This window comes from Myotis nattereri (genome assembly GCF_964212035.1).
Source record: "Myotis nattereri genome assembly, chromosome: 3".
NCBI lineage: Eukaryota > Metazoa > Chordata > Mammalia > Chiroptera > Vespertilionidae > Myotis > Myotis nattereri.
Genome location: NC_138077.1, coordinates 46,783,183 through 46,800,978, shown reverse-complemented (window position 1 = coordinate 46,800,978; position 17,796 = coordinate 46,783,183). Strand labels below are relative to the sequence as shown.

Genomic DNA, 17,796 nt, shown 5'->3' with positions numbered 1-17,796 from the left:
CTGAATGCAGATAGCAAAGTACAATGCAGAAAAAGAGCCAAGCTAAAAAAAACAACAACAACAAAAATCCCAAACAAACAAATAAATAAATAAACTGATAACAAGGAGCACCATCTACCTTTTAAAAATAGAGATTAATGGCTATCACCAAATTCTGGTGAACATGAGGAGAAACTGGTTTATTCTAACTGCCAACACAAGCTGTTCACAACTTTTGGAAAGATAAATAAAGAAAGTGGTCAGACTCCTTAATGTAGAAATCCTAATATTAGGAATCTAAGACAGGGAAATAGCTCCAAAGAAAGTACTCATGAACATGTCCTTCATAGCATTACATACAACAACCAAAAAAACGGAAGCTACCTTACAGGTACAACATAAGGAATTTCCTTATAGAAGACGTAGCCCTCACTTTAACTTTAACATAATTGTGCTAAATTCTATTGGTTAAGACTATAACAATTTGTACAAAATATCAACATACTCAAAGCCAGAAAATGAAAAGGACAATGGAGTAAGGAGAATTTTAATTTTCAGAAGTTTTTTGTATAATGTTGCTGTATTTTAAAGACAATACTAATTACATTAAATTTTAAGGATTATGCCTGTTAGAAAACATACGTTGATATTAAATAAAAAGACGACTTAGTCTTAGACCATTGACTGTGAGAAGATTAAAAAAAAAGGAAGGGCTATGAACAGCAGCTTGTATTTTCAGATCATCACAGAGTCATAGACCATTTGTAGCTGGTCATATGGAGACATTCCCGGACAGCTCTTACCTGTGGGGGCCGAGGTTTGTAGGGGGAGCTGCACTCAAGGTCAGCCAAGATGCTAGTCAGTGAGTCAATCTCAGCATCCAGGCTGGAGCGTCTCTCCTCAATGGTCTTGCCTCCCGGATTTCCCTGCCAGAAGCAACACAGACACGTTCAAAAAGGAAATTTCCAGTTTCCATTGATATCTGACTGAATTCAAATTTTCCAAGTTATAGTGTAGCTTTGTCCAAAATGTTCTGAATCTACTCCTGTGCCCCCAACCCTTATAACATTTCAGTGGTGGCCTGAAGTAGAATGATCCCTTTTTGACAAATAAGAGCACTGAGAGGTGTAAGGTTATTTTTCTAAGGTTGCACACTTATTTTTTGATGAGTATAAAAGTAAAAATAAGTAAATGTCTCCATCCTGTACTCAAGAAGCGTATCCAACTAGGAAGATAATGCAAGTTCTTTGTGTTCAGAAACCACTGCTTAGAATGATGACATTTTAGTTGGAACAAGAAGGGCAAGGGTGGGAGACTTACAGTCCAGGAAGAGGAATCAGCAGGGGATCCATGTCTGTGTGACAGACAGAGATGGCAAGCCCCAATCAATGAGTCTAAAAAAATGAACTAGCATGAGACTGTGCAGGGTTCTGGCCAAGGGGCTGCAGAGGATGCATGTGGCAGTGGCCACTGATCTGAAGTAGGAGCTTTATGGATTTCATATGTCAATGTCCTGTGTTAACAGAAGTACCAACTTCTACCTGCACTCGGAATCAGTAAGAGGTGAGCAGAAGACAATAAAACTACCACAAGGGCAGCCCCAGGCATTGTGGGAAGGTTCTGGCAGGTAGTTTGCTTAGAGCTTAAGGAAAAAATATAGAAAGTGAGCTGGCTTTAGAATTTGAAAATATGAAGTGAGGTGGCTCTTTCACAAGGTAATTATGATCATGGATTTTCTGGGAGCATCCTTAAGGCTCCATCAAAAAAACAAAATGCATCAGCAGCAAGACCCAATAGAAATAAATTAGGAAGTTATTGTAAACTAATCAACTCTATCAAACTTGTCTAAGGCAGTTAAATATCAGGATAGTGTCTGAAAAGGCATAGAAAAAGCATTAGCCAAGAAACCAGAATATCCTCAGCAACAACAAAATATAGGATACCCTCACAAGCTAGCATTAAACCTTACAGTCCTCCAAGTAAGTTGACCTTTATAGTAAATATGCTGCATTGGGCAATGATAGCATAATAGAATTGTCTATGAACACAACTAGTTTCTTTCCTTCTGGTAGCTTGCTCACCAAACCATCCTCCTTGAGTGCTAAAACTTATTTAAGTATCTGCATTAGACAGCCCTTAGGGGATCTGATACATTAGTCTCTTGTGAATTTAGGCAGCATGAGTTAATCCCTGTAGTCTTGATCTAACCCAGGCATACTGACAACACCAAAGTCTATGAAGCTGTGGCCCAGACCCCTTGGAACCAAACCTGATGACTGCTGCCTGCCCCATGGGCAGCTGGCATCTCTCTCTCCGAGCCCTCTTTAACTATGGCTATGTTTTATCACATTATTGAAAGCAAGTTTCTCTACACTTACTCCTTCTGGATGTATCTGCTTGACTTCTCTATGGCACTCTTACCCCTCACCTGTTTTATTTTTCTCATAGTATCTACCATGATCTAACATTACCTTTTATGTACAATTGTCTATCATCAGTTTCCCCCAGGACTCAAGGAGCCAAAGAACCGCATGTGGCTCGTGAGCCGCAGTTTGTCGACCACGGCCCTAGGAGAATGTAAGCTTCATGGCAGAAAGGACTTCACTTGTTCTGCTCCTTCATGATTCCTCAGAATCTTGCTGAGGGCCTAATCCACGGAAATTTTCAATAAAGTTGTTTAAGTAAATAAATAAATAGGTAATGACAGATGCTGGCATAGTGGTCCAGTCAGTAATCCTTTCCATATCAATATTTTTTGGGGGGTAAAAACAGCTAAAGGTACAATGAAAGCAGTGAATGCTCTAGTATAGAGAGTATATATTATATTATATTATATTATATTATATTATATTATATTATATTATATAAAAAAATAACCAAATGGCTAAATGTGCATGTGTGTGCATATCTGTGTGTATGTCTGTGTATTTCACACTATATGGCTCAGATACGAAGGTTGCCTTTGAGAAAAATTGGAGATTTTCCTCAGCTCTCTTCCACAGTCAAAAATGAAAAAAAAAAGAACAAGAAAAGGTAAATAAATAAGTGAAATACCAGGTTGACGATGTTTTCTCGGAGCCTACATTCTGGGTTTGACCTAACACTATAAAGCCAGAGGGTTGTTTTGAAAGTGCTAATCCCTCTATCAGAAGCAATCTCATCGTTATCCCACTGAGTATTAATAACTATGAAATACTGTGGTATTATTAAGAAGAAAATCTTTTACACATTCTTGTGAATATTCTGACACTGGGTCCTGGTACAAAAAGAAAAGGGAGGATATTATTGTTAAGGAAGACAACTGAGAAATGTGTGAAGCTGTTCTCTTACATGTAAATAAAAACCGTTATGATAAGTACAAAATTGATAAGTTTATTTCCATATACTCATAGATAGCACAATACATTGGTAAGGGCAGTGGATTGCAGCTTGGTTAAATTCTTTCCTGAGCCCTAGTTTCCTCATCCATAAAACAAGGAGAGTATCACCTGACATACCTAAGACAGAGGGATATTAAAATATTCAGATAAAAATTGGATGAGAAAATACTTTGTAAATTATAAAGTGCTATAATTATAATTTTCATAACTAGCATTAATTACAGCAACCAGTAACTGTAAATTAATATGAATAATAATGCTATTGTTAATTATTCTTCTCCTTAAGGGAAGCATCATTCATTAAATGTTCCCTGGGGGTATCAGTAAAGAAACAGCATTTAATAAGGTCTACAACATCTGTACTGTAGCAGAAAGTACATCAATTGCCCATGTCCCAAGTCACTGGTATATCTAACCACAGAGACTCAAAATCACAGAATTACCCTGAGCAATACAATGGAACAAGTAATTATAGTGTGCAACTAGCCTATGCACGCAATTGGTATTCAGCCTCTTTATTCTACCATTCCTCTGAGTTGAAACTACTCCCCATTTTTAGTGGCTCACATTAGGTTGATGCAATTTAATAAGTCCAGCCTAATGCTGTGAGATTTTGTACCAATAACCTCTTGTTGCCTTACTTGACCTTCTGAGAAGTGCTTTGCTCCTACATTTATTTCGATACCCATTATGGATAAGAAGATGCCTCCTTGTCAATATACAGTCTCTATTTTAGGTCTCAGTTCAAATAACAAATGTCCTCCCAAGTCCCACCAACAGCCCTTCTCTGGAATGCTCATCTAATCTCACAGCACCTCTAGATTCAGGGACTATAACATAGCTACTGCCAATACTTTATACTAGATACCAGAGGCCACAGTTTTGTAACCAGCTAACAGAATCCTACACACACATAGTAATGTATCTTTTCCTTAACTCCTCATCCCTATAGCTTTACCATTTACCTAAAGGCTAAATGACCTGCTGGAGGCCAAATAACAAGAAGGAAGGTTCTGCTGACTCTTCGCCTAATGCTTTTTCTAGACACCACATAAACTCTTATAAAGTGGTTATTGTAACAACAACAATTCTCATTTTTCAACCATAACTAGAGAGATGCCACTGTCTTGGTCCAGGTTCTGCCAAAATTCAAAGCCTAATGCAAAGACATGCATGTTGGTCCCAGGAAGCATGACTGAAGGACTGGAAAAATTAAGCAGGGAAAGAGTGAAAGCCAATTCAAATGTGCTGTATTGAACTGGTCAGCCACATAGGTAAGTAGGTCTCTATTTTCCTCAAAGCCCTCTGAAGAGTCCTGTGAAATGTGCCTCAGATCTTCCCAGTAAGGGGTGAAAGAATAGATTATCCCCGGGCTCCAGTTCTCCATGGACATGTGCTGCCTATGGGATTGTAAGTTCCCTCATACTTGTCCCAAGAAGTGGAGTGGTGGCAGAGACACCCCAGGGCAGAAAGAGAAAGAAAGATATTGTAGCTGAGGCAAGGTGCCACCAGGTCATACCTACACAGAGGTGGTTGCTGTAGCAATGGCTGGTGCATGAAGGTGAGACCAGAGGATAAATGGTGAGGAACAAAAAGTGTCCTTTTACTCACAGACAGATACCCACATGAATAAGGCATTCATAAGTTATTTTTTAGAATATAATTATTTTCATTCATTCATTCAATAAATATGTATATGATTAAAGCTCACCAAACCACAATTGGGGCTTCTTATAACTTGGAGATTTATAAGCACTATAAGTGCCACTAGTAGAATTATTGGGTGATGGCATCCCCGTTTGTAAATTCATAGGAACAGAGTTTAAACCAGAGTGCAGAACCAAAATGTATAGTCTGTGAGGCTATTTCCAAGAGTCTGACTTTAGATGGGTCATGTTTTAGCCCACATATTGCTAACCCACTAATTACATGTGACAGTCAAGAACCAGTTATTTATCCATGTTTTATATCCAAATATCTTGTTTAAAAAGAAATTTAACTCACAGAAAAGTTGTACAAGTAGTAAAATAAACTCTACCCACAAACCCTGTACCCAGATTCATCAATGTACCCAGATTCATCAATGGCCAACATTTTGTTCTCTCTCTCTCTCTCTCTCTCTCTCTCTCTCTCTCTCTCTCTCTCTCTCTCTCTCTTTCTCTCTCTCTCTCTCTCTCTCTCTCTCTCTCTCTCTCTCTCTCTCTCTCTCCTCTCCATCCCTACCATTCTCTCTCTTAAATTCTTTCTTAAATAACAATCAGAAGATAGGTATGACCACTCAGAGGAGTTTATTCATTAACCATTTGTAAGGCTATGGGCAAATTCTACAGCTTATATATAAAAGATTCATTTACTATGTATGGTAAGGTTAAAAAGTTAGAAATAACTACCCTTCAATAAAAGAAACTAAAGTAAGGTGATTTAGGTCAAACAGCAAGAGATCTTTACTAACCTGACTCAGATGCAAAGGGACAGAAATGTGGCCAAAAGGGGAAGGGGGCTAGGTGTTTATAATAGCAAAATCTACCCTTTATCAATATATTTAAAGGTATATTCTGTTTGTTAAAGCACTGAAAACATTTGAAAGAAGTTACAGAAACTTCCCTTCCATATACTTCAGCTTGCATCACCTAAGAACACCTAATGCTTTGATATCATTCACAAATCCAAGAAATTTAACATGGTACAGCATTATCTCATATGCACACATGCTCACATTTCACCAGCAGTCTAAGTAATGTCCTTTTATCTATTGTTAATAATTCCTATCCAGAAGCCAATAAAAGATCATACATTGAGATGACATGTATTTTTGTTCTCTTTGAACGTTCGTCTTTCATGAAACTGACCTAAAAAATATTTATTTAGGCCAGTGTCTTATAAAAAGTTCAATAATCTGGCTCTCCCTGATGATAAGATTCAGATTGAACAAGTATAGCAGGGATATCACAATGCATGATGCTGCCCTTGCCACTGCACTCTATCATGAAGCCCATGATAACAGCTTGGCCCAGTTAGGTGATGTCAACTGTGATGACTTGATTAATGAAGAATCCACTGCATTTCACCATTGTGAATGTGCCCTCCTCCCTGTTACCTCAACAAATTGTCTCTGAGACTCTACCAATATTCTTCGTATCAAGAACCTTTCACCCAATCGTTTTTGCATCCATAGATAATCCTTGCCTGAATTGAATATTGCATTGGTGGTTGAAAAATTGTGAGAGTACCCACTATTAATGAATGGAAATACATGGATCCTGCTTAGTATAACATTTTGTAGTATTGTGTTGTTGTTGTTGTTGTTGTTAATAATTCATTTCCATTTTGAGGACAGGAAATAGAACTAACTGCAAAGTCTTCTGCTATAAAAACAACACATTAAGAACCTAATGATCAAATCAACCTTGTTAAAAAGTGAGTTCTTGTTCAGGCTATTAAGAAAAACTATCAAGGGGAATGATCTAATTAATTAAGAACTAATCTCTGCCCTATGAAATTCACATCCAAGAATGAGAGCCAATACCCTGAGTCACATTCAAAATATGTATGACCTTGACCTCATCATCAAAAACTTTGATGAGGTCAATTAATCGCAATAACACAGCACAGGAGGGGATTTGAAGAGCCAAAATTTGTATGTGACCACTCAAACCATACCTGAGAAAAAAACCAACTAATCAGAGTGAAAACATGATGTAAGAAGGATTTTTAAACTGTGTTTCACAAAGTTCAAAAATTTCCTCCAGATCCCATGTGTGACACCAAGGGACTATAGGCTTCTACCCAGTCTCTGGCTTCCTTTTGTGATTTCTTATAGGAAAGAAACTTCCCCTGATTGCTTAGGAGTATAAAACTATCTCATCTTAGAGAAGCCTAGAAAGTTACTACCCAAAAGAGTGCATTTTTTTACAAATAATTTTTATTTTTTTTCAAAGTTATTATTTAAGCATTCATTAACACAACATGAATTTTGTTTCATTTTTATTTTCTTTTATGGTCAAGAAAGTTCATTATTCTATTTTTACCTAATATTAGTTTTAAAGAAACAAACAAACAAAGCTGGTGATAACAAATAGGATACCAAAAAAAACGACATTATCTATAAGGAAAAAAATCAGTATGCATCTATTTGTCATTTATCTATTGTCTTTATATTCTTGAAGAAGCTGGGGAAATAATCAACAATTTTTTTTTTTTGTTTGTGATGATTTTTATTAAGTTGTCCACCTAAAGCACACTTAACACAAAAAGAGTAGTGGAGTCAGACTTAGAAGTGTTTAAAACCTGGATATGACAATCACTTGTTTTGTGACCTTATGCCATTTACCTAAGCTCTCTGAGTCTCAGATCTGCACACAGTTGTTGAATTATTACACAAATTCATACATGTCAAGTACTGTCCACATAATAAGTACTCAATAAATGTTAGCTACTCAATTATTGCCATGACCACAGTCTCAAAAGAAATGCTTTGGCTGATATAGTAAGTCCATTGAGTATATAACCTTTAAAAATATTTTGATTCGAAGTAAAATTCTGAAGCTCGGGCTTCAGTTACATGGATTTCTTGTGCTTCTTCACACGAGTAATGGTGCTAAAAAATTAACTGTGAAGAACATAATTCTAATCAGTGGTTGTTAAACTTTAGCCTAAACGTAGACATCTGGACAAGATGTTAAGACACAGATTACTGGACCCCACCAAGTGTTTCTGATTCCATAACCAGGGGTTGGGAACCTTATTTCTGCCAAGGGTCATTTGGATATTTATAACATCATTTGCTTAATATAATTCACTTAATATAAACTTATATTGCATGAATAAAGCTCTGAGATTTACTGAATTTCAAATCCCACCTGCAGTTGCCTTGGCAGGGCCAGACTAAATAATTTAGAGGGCCTTATATAGCCCATTGGCCAGACATTCCCCACCCCTGCCTAGATTTAATATTTCTAACAAGTTCCCAGGTAATGCTGATAGTGCTGGTCTGAGGATTACACAGAGAGAACCACTGCTTGAAGTAGATTTCTAACACAGTGCACATTTAAAAGGGTAAAGGTGTGCGCACGTCTATGTATGGATGCATATGTGAACAGAAGTGAATTTATGATTTTTTTTATTTTAAAAACAACCTATGTTACATGGTTAATGATGCTATGAAAACACCAATAAATAATATGCATAATGGATACGAGAGGTATGAATAAAAATAAACATGGAAACAGTAGCACAGCTATTTAATAAAAACCGCATGCTATATAATAATAATATGAGCACCTTCATCACACTAGTTCAGGCAATGTCGAGTTGAGATAGGCAGTGAGAATTTGGTAGTGAGAATTATAGACAGTGTGGCCTTTTTAGCCTAGAAGAAATGTAACTTTATGGAATGAGACTCAATATGTTGGATGAGAAAATAATGTTTTAATTCCTGCTGACTTGTGCACTCTCTTTCTCGCTCATCTAGTTGAAGGTTTTACATTTCCAAAACCCAATTATCTATATTATCACATGCACTCTCCCCCAAGGAGGCATTAGTGATAACCCAACTGATTTGGTAGCTGAATACTCTTTGTCTCTTTCTTTATGATAGCAAAGTTCATAGAGAAACTCTCTCCTTGGTTCGTGTGAGCGGCTTTTTCACATGCTGCTGTATGAAATAGTTTGTGCTAAGTAGTAGGCAGCCTAAAATAAGCATGATCCCCAACCTCAAGGAATTTACAGTTTACTGGATAATACTGCTTTCACATCTGCCCAATGATATCAAATACACCATGTTCTTTACACTCTTTGTAATACCACGTGGAGGATACAGAGATTTAAGCACAAAAACCAATCTTTTCCCTAAGAAGCTTATAATCTAATAGCTGACAGAAATACAATTACACATTTTCAATATGCAAAAAAAATGGGCTAAAACTCCAGACTCACTGTTGTCTAAGAAGATTCGTTTACCCCACAGGTCATGGGCAATGGAGAAAGGTGCCTCAAAAAGTCATCCTTGGACCAAACACTAGCATTATAAATAGAGATAATGTGTTAACACTTTGAAGTGGGATAATAGCTTGACAACTGGGAATACAGCAATGAATAAACAGAAAATAAGGTAACAACAGGAGACAAAGGGAGTTTTTCATGGTTCTAGTATCCTTAAAGAAAAAAAAAAGAACATAAAGATAAAACCTCAACACTGGGCTTAACACATGCCTCAGTATTTTTCCTTCACATTCCCTATCATTCATTCTTTTCAGCCTCAGACACAGTTCCCAAGTTCGACCAACCCACGTCTCTTTAAAGGAAATGGTCCTATCCCCAGCCCTTGTTGCAAAACAAAACGAAACAAAACAAAGCAAAAAAAGAAAAAAAACAACCCAAAAAACAAACAAACAAAAAAAACACCACCATGTGCTCCTACTTCAAAACACTGTGACCCACAGAGAAAGGCTAGACACCTGAGGTATGTTCCCCTGTAACAAAAAGATACACTAGGGGAGAAACGAAGATGGCGGCATAGGTAAACACCGGAAAATTGCTGCCTCCCACAACAACTTCAAAAATACAACGAAAAGACAAAACGGACATCATCCAGAACTACAGGAGGGTTGGCTGAGTGGAAATTCTACAACTAGAAGGAAAGAAAAGCACACTGAGAGCCAGAGGAGCTGCGGAAGTAAAGTGCAGAAGTACGGAGGCTTGCGCGCAACGAAAGGGGCTGGCACCTGAGGACGCTGCTGTCTTTTTGAATCGGGAGGGAGTCACAAGCTCCCGGCTGCTTTGAACTCTGGTTCCGGGAAGTCTCTGGGGACCCAGGACTCATACAGGGAGAAACTGGACTGTCTGGCAGCAGGCAGAACTCTGAACTTGAGGGTGGCTTTCCCTCGAGGTGCTTGCAGCAATTATCAGGACACTGAGACTCGCGGCCCCTTAGGGCAGGGCTGAGGATCCCCATAGCTGCTTACTCTGCCCTTTGATTCCCTGAGACCCCGCCCCACCCAGGCTGTGGCAGAGGCTTTTGCATATGAATGTCCTGGCCCTTTGCAACCTGAAAATTACCTAACAAATTGCAGCTGTGCCAGACAGACCCAGAACTTCCAAGAGAAGGCCCAAGGCCCCACAGCGGCTTGCATTGCTTCACAGCTGGGCCTCATCAGGGCACCTCCAAACTCCAAAAAAGGAAGGGGAATCTGCAGTTCTCTTCGTAGCTCCTGCCGGGTAACCTCAGGCAAAGGCTAAATTAGCACCTCCTTAGATCCAAGAGCCAGTGTACCCAGTTGTCAGAGGGAGACCATCCGGATTACAACCCCTCAGATCCATAAGGGACACACTCAGGGGGCGGACTCAGTGAGCACCAAAGCCCCACTGAAGCAAGTCTTGCCCCAGAAGGGTGTCTTCAGCACAGAAGTTCTCCCACTGCAGACACAGCTGATTCTCACTGCCAATTGGCCTGGAGGTCAATTCCTCCCAGTGATCCTACAACAATCAAGGCATAAATACAACAAGACTGTACACAAAGCCCACAAGGGGGTGCACCAAGAGTGTCCACCTCAGGTAACTGGGGAGGCTGAGCCACTGGGCCCTATAGGACACCTAGCACACAAAACTACTCTACCAACACGGAAGCATAAAAAATGCAGAGACAAAGAAACAGGTCACAAATGACAGAAATGGAGGAAAGCAAATGACTGGATATAGAGTTCAAAACCACGTTTATAAAGTTTTTCAAGAATTTTATGGAAATCGCCGATAAATTTAGTGAAACCCTGGAGGATATGAAAAAAGACCAACTAGAAATTAAGCATACACTGACTGAAATAAAGAATAATATACAGAGATCCAACAGCAGACAAGAGGATCCCAAGAATCAAGTCAAAGATTTGAAATACAAAGAAACAAAAAAAATACCCAACGGAAAAAGAAAAAAGAAAAAAGATTCCAAAAATATGAAGATAGTGTAAGGAGCCTCTGGGACAACTTCAAGCGTACCAACATCAGAATTATAGGGGTGCCAGAAGATGAGAAAGAGCAAGATATTGAAAACCTATTTGAAGAAATAATGACAGAAAACTTCCCCTACCTGGTGAAAAAAATAGACTTACAAGTCCAGGAAGAGCAGAGAACCCCAAACAAAAGGAATCCAAAGAGGACCACACCAAGACACATCATAATTAAAATGCCAAGAGCAAAAGACAGAGAATCTTAAAAGCAGCTAGAGAAAGACAGTCAGTTACCTACAAGGGAGTACACATATGACTGTCAGATGATTTCTCAACAGAAACCATGCAGGCTAGAAGAGAGTGGCAAGAAATATTCAAAGTGATGAATAGCAAGAACCTACAACCAAGATTACTTTATCCAGCAAAGCTATCATTCAGAATAGAAGGTCAGATAAAGAGCTTCACAGATAAGAAAAAGCTAAAGGAGTTCATCACCACCAAACCAGCATTATATGAAATGCTGAAAGGTATTCTTTAAGAAGAGGAAGAAGAAAAAGGAACTCTTACCATTTGCCACAGCATGGATGGAACTGGAGAGCGGATAAATACCACATGATCTCACTCATTTGTGGAATATAATGAACAACATAAACTGATGAATAAGGACTGATCCAGAGACGGAGAGGCATTGATTGGACTATCGGGCCTTGGAGGGAAGGTAGGGGAGGGTGGGGGTAAGGGGGAAAGATCAACCAAAGGACTTATATGCAAGCATATAGGCCTATCCAATGGACATGGACAACGGGGGGGTGAGGGTATGGGCGGGGGAGGTAGGGGGTAACGTTTGGATAAGGACACATATGTAATATCTTAATCAATAAAAAAATATATTAAAAATAAAATAAAATAAAATGGGTTTTGTGTTGACAAGAAAATAAAAATAAAAATAAAAAACTGTGGTGCATCTACACAATGGAATACTATGCTGTGGTAAAAAAGAAGGGATTCTTACTGTTTGCAACAGCATGGATGAAACTGGAGAGCATTATGCTAAGTGAAATAAGCCATTCAGAGAAAGATAAATATCACATGATATCACTCATTTATGGAATATAATGAATGACATAAACTGATGAACAAAAACAGATCCAGAGACAGAGAAGTATTGATCAGACCATCAAACCTCAGAGGGAAGGTAGGGGAGGGTGGGGGTAAGTGGGAGAGATCAACCAAAGGACTTGTATGTATGCAAATAAGCCTAACCAATGGGCACAGACACCAGGGGGGTGAGGGCATGAGTGTGTGTGTGTGTGGGGGGGAGCAATGGGGCAATAAGGACACATATGTAACACCTTAACCAATAAAGAAAAAAAAGAAAAATAAAAAAGATACACTAGGGCAAATAAACCTCCTCTCCTAAAACTGAACTAAGAAATATGTAAGAGAACTGTCATGAGGGTGAACTACAATCAGGATAAACCAAAAGGATCATGTTCAAGGTCAATTATTAATAACCAAAACATATAAAGAGATAAGTAGCCAATTATTGGAAAGAGAAGAATAATGGACATACAAACAATAGAGAATTCAGGGACCAGAGAATTAGGAGAAGAAGGGTGGAAGAAAAAGGGAATGAGAAGGAAAGAGAGATGGCCTCGTCCCTGAACCTTCTGCTGCCAGGTCACATCTACGTGGATCCTTATGATAAACTCCTTCATATGGAGCTGCTCAAGGCGCCTCTGTTCCAGTCCTCTTTTTCTAGCACAGGGCCCTCTCATTCACACAGATGTCAGCACAAAGCCTGGTGTGTGGGACACCATCAGGCAGTGCATGTCCTTCCTGAACCTCAGCTGTTACTTCTATAAAATGAGGTAGATGAAGCTGCCAAGCCTCCTTTTATATTTTAAATCTTCTTTTTGTATGAGACTATAATTGTATTTCACAACTTGCCTGCAATCAGACCCAAACTCACTAGAGTTACAAAGAGTCAGAGTTTAAGCGAACTCCGTGGTAAGTATGGTCAGGTCATAGTTAACATGGTGCTTGAGTACACACAAGCGGCCCTGTTGTTCATTGTTATAGTCATATAGGAAAGCAAAAAACAACCACAAAAGAAGAAAAAAATTTTCCCTTTTTACTGTGTTTGCTTACTTATTCATTGAAGTACTGCTACTAAATTCTAATCTTTATAAAAAAAAAAAACTAAAAAAAAAACACACACCTATATTGATAAGGTAGCCTCATCCAATAAAAATAAAGGTCAATTTGCAGAAAAACAGCTATAAAATAGCATGTAATAATACATATATTATTTATCTATCCATCAATAAGAACCTTAAGATTAACCACAATAAGATTAGTGATCTGACAGTAAAATAGACATTTTTAACTAGCAGAACTCTCTGGTTAAAAAAAAACATCATACATGAAACCCCAATATTTAAAAAGATAAAAACAGCCAGTCTGGTTCAAGTACAAGCCAGCAGAAGCCTAGGATTCCACCTCCCCATTGCCTCCAATAATGTTCCCTGAACAGTTCTATAAAAGATCATTTGAAAATCACTATCTAATATTATATGAAGCTTAAAGGATTTTTTATTAATGTGGATGCCAATTTTTTTTTTCAGTTACAGCCACTAACTAGAACCAAATTACTATTTATATTTAGTTTGAGTGATACTTTGGTAGTTGAAAATACAGAAGATATAGAACAGATACTAACAATATAAAATTTGAAATACCCATTTCAAATATAATCACTGATAATGACTTTATAGAGTAGGTTACATTCAGTTATATTGTTTTGAGTGTCACAAGCTGATTAATGGAAATGGAAAAAGATAGGTGAGAGTGGCAACATCCTAGCAAGTAGGCAGGAGGTGAAAAGACCAAAAATATATATATATATTGGGTCCTATCTCAAAGTCTAAGAAAAGATGAGATATGAAGAAACTACATAAAATGGCAGGCATCATATATTTTAATAATAAAAGATGCATCATCTCCTTAACAATCATGAAAAACTGTTCATCGTCTTCTCTTGCTCAAAATTTCTGTTCCAAGACAGTTCTGGGAAATATCCTATGAGCCAGTTACTCCGCCCACTATACACAGCCTTGGACCCATTACCTCTGGGAATAGGGGAAAAGGAAATCATAGTTTTCTCTGCACTGCCATTATCAACAGAACAGTACCTAAGTTCAGAGAAGCATTTTCTTAAATACATCTCATTGGATTCTCTCAGCAATCCTAGACATCAGTAGGTATTATTATTTCTATTTTATAAAAGAGAATAGCAAGGGTCAAAGAAAAAGAGACTTTTCCAAGTCACTCAGGATTGGAATTTAGGACTCAAACATTTTGCTGCAACATTCTAGCTCTTGCACTTTCCGTGACACCAGACTGGACATGCAAAAAGGAAAGGCCTTGCTGTCAAGCATCAAATGAGATTATACAAGCCATTCAGGTTAACGTGAATCAGGTCATGGATGTAACTATAGATAAAAGTCAAATTTCAATCCACTCTTTTGCTTTCTCTCTCCCCGTTTAGCAGTTTTCATTCACTGTCACATAAATGTGATCAAATATTCAGGACACATTGATATGAAGGATAGGAATTGGTAAAAAGAAAGAAGAAAGGAAGGGAGGGAGGAAGGGAGAGAGAGAAAGAGGGAAAATCAGTGGTTTTGTGCCCTGCAAGTGCTTACAGTTGCATTACAGAGGTTAGTTTGTCCACAAATAACCATATTACAGGGCTGACTACAGGCAGGTAAGTGCTAAAGTCTATGAAACACAAGATGTAATGGCTAGCACATGAGAGAGAGGAGAGAGAGAGAGAGAGAGAGAGAGAGAGAGAGAGAGAGAGAGAGAGAGAGAGAGAGAGAGAGAGAAGGGAGGGAAGCGGGTAGTTAAGTAGAAAAATCAGAGAGAACTCCATAGATGCAGTGAAAATCAAGAAAATCTCAGATGGAGAAAAATACATTTAAGCTACTTATCACTTGAGCATAAAGATATAGGAGGAACAATGCAATGGGCACTAACACTTGGTAAATAACAAGTGTCTCTTTAGATAAAAATAAAGGAAGATCAGGCTCAAAGAGTCAGCTGTGATGGATTACGCAGGTGTACACACCCTAGGCCTAGAAGGATCCTGGCTGGTATCCAGGGTACAGATATCTAAGGGATAAACACAGTCCCCATGACGAAGGAGAGAGTGGGCAGGAGTAATTGTATCTTAGGACTTAATGTTGAATGTAGGAACAAACACATGGTATGAATCACATATATTTTAGGCAGTGCACAGATCATTTACATTAAGAACACTCCTAGCAGGGACTCCTATTTTTATGAAAAAGGTTGCCATTGATAAAAAGTGAGTATAGGACCATATCAGAAAGTAATTGATCCCACCTTCATCAGGAAAACTAGTAAATGTGAATCTACAAGAAAAACATTTCTGCCTTCTATCTTGGGAATACAAATTAACAGTATGCTTTGAAAAGACTATTCTTTCCATAGGTAAAGGCTGAAAAAAAACTAAAGGAGGAAAGAAATGATGCTGTTACAAGCCTGCCTATTGCCTCAACTTAAAAAGCCTTTCTCTATTCCAGAATTCTATTCATACCTCATTATGGATTTCCTTAGAAATGTTTCCTTTTCCATGGAACATTCAAAGTCAAGTGATAAATCAAATGACTACTATTTACTTAGCCATAGTTTAATACCTAGTCTGCGTTAAAGAACCAAGACAAATAACCAAGCAAGAATTAAAACCTGACCTGGTCTTTCTAGCTTTCCTTCCCCCATCTCCCTTATTCCAAGGTGAACTTTGTTCTTTATGATGAATTTCACTGAAACCAGTTCTAGAGGCTCTGTCCCCATCTGTGGTTCAGACTTAAAGTAGGATCTGGTCCCTACCTGGATTTAAATTAAAAGGATTTAAAACAGTGAGATGTTTGTCCAAGTCATACCCTCTCTCTAGGTTTTATTAACCTACCATGATAGAGGGGAGTGAAAATATAAACCCCACAGGGGCATTGTGGAAACCAAGTGGCATAAGGTCTTGAGAGCCACATGTCCAGACAAAATGCTAAGTGTACAATAAGTCTTTTATAAATGTTGGCTAGCACTATGTTCTGTAAATGAGAGGTGCATAAGATTTCATACAACGTGAGTTCTAAGACACCCCACAGATATTAGACAAAAAGTCTTGGTCTCAGACTGAGGCTATATTTGGGTGGCTGAAGACAGATCTACAGTTTCCAAGGGAAGCTGAGCTTCCTCTGAGGACAGAAGACCACTGATACCTATTCAAAGGGAAAATTCTTTTCTTTATTAAATCATCACCTAAGGATAAGTTTATTGACTTTAGAGGGAGAGAAGCATCGATTAATTGCCTCCTGTATATGCTCAGATCAGTGATGGAACCCTCGACCTAGACATGTGTCCTTCCTTGGACTCAAAGCTGCAATTTTTAGGGTATGGGACAATGCTCCAATCAACTAAGCCACCTGGCCAGGGTTTAAAGGGAAAATTCTTAGTCCTCCTCCCAGATTTACCAAATCTGAAACTTTGGAAGCAGGGCCTAATAATTTGCATTTAACAAGTCCTTCGTCTCTCTCCCAATTCTTTTCTAGACTCAACTTGAAATTTGCTGGCCTAGAATTTGGTTGCCTGGTGTTAATGCAAGGGCTAACAATAAGTAGAACAATTTAATTAAAATCCCACAACTCCAAAAGCAAGAAGAAGAATTCTTTACTAATGTATTCTAACCCAGTTCCCGGGGACAGGGAAAATACTTTTCTCCTATTCAACAGTTCTGTGTTCTCACCCACCGTGCCAACAGAGCAAACACAATCTACTTCACTTCTTCTTTGTAGAAATGGCAACGTTTACCACCTCGAAGGGGTGCTGAGAGTTTCTGTTACTGGTGTATATAAATTCTTCTGAGTGTTCTGAAAAATCAACTATAAGTTGGCATTATTCATAGCACCCTGTTGGAGCTTAATACATATTCAATTAAAAACAATGGCAATAATACAGCAATATCCAAAAATTAGCATTAATTATAGCAATGTATCATTCTCACCCTGCACCACAATTTTATCTAGGCAGAACTGTTTATGTCTGAAGACTGTATAGTCCCTCCCAGAAAAAAAGGTGCAATCTTTGCTCAGTGGTATCAACATTTTCTCGGGGAAAAATTCACATCACCCTTGGCTCAGAGTTCTGATTTTTTAGACAATCTTCTTATTTGGCACACACCAGGACAGAAAGCAAATACCTCTCCCTGGAAGAAAGTCAGGATCCTGAACAGCATCCTGGACTCCTTCATTTCCCATAGTCCCCCTTCACATGGCCATGGCCACTGTCATGGGTTGTTATTGTTCCTTAATGATAACTAATATAGCGTCAGACTAAGAAAATCCCAAAACTGTCATTGAAACTACTAACACGCAGTAATGTATGTATTTGAATTGGGGGGTTGGCTGTAAGACACT

At 38.4% G+C, this 17,796-nt stretch overlaps 1 protein-coding gene across 5 annotated transcripts in view; it reads right to left on the bottom strand.

The window, feature by feature from the left end:
* The window catches only part of LPP (LIM domain containing preferred translocation partner in lipoma), a 654,879-nt gene that overhangs the window by 326,723 nt on the left and 310,360 nt on the right, over positions 1-17,796 (bottom strand). For all 5 annotated transcript variants that reach the window (XM_081087023.1, XM_081087021.1, XM_081087025.1 and 2 more), the window contains one exon: positions 783-905. In XM_081087023.1, coding sequence (XP_080943149.1) covers positions 783-905 — 123 coding nt within the window. The remainder of the gene's footprint in view (positions 1-782; positions 906-17,796) is intronic.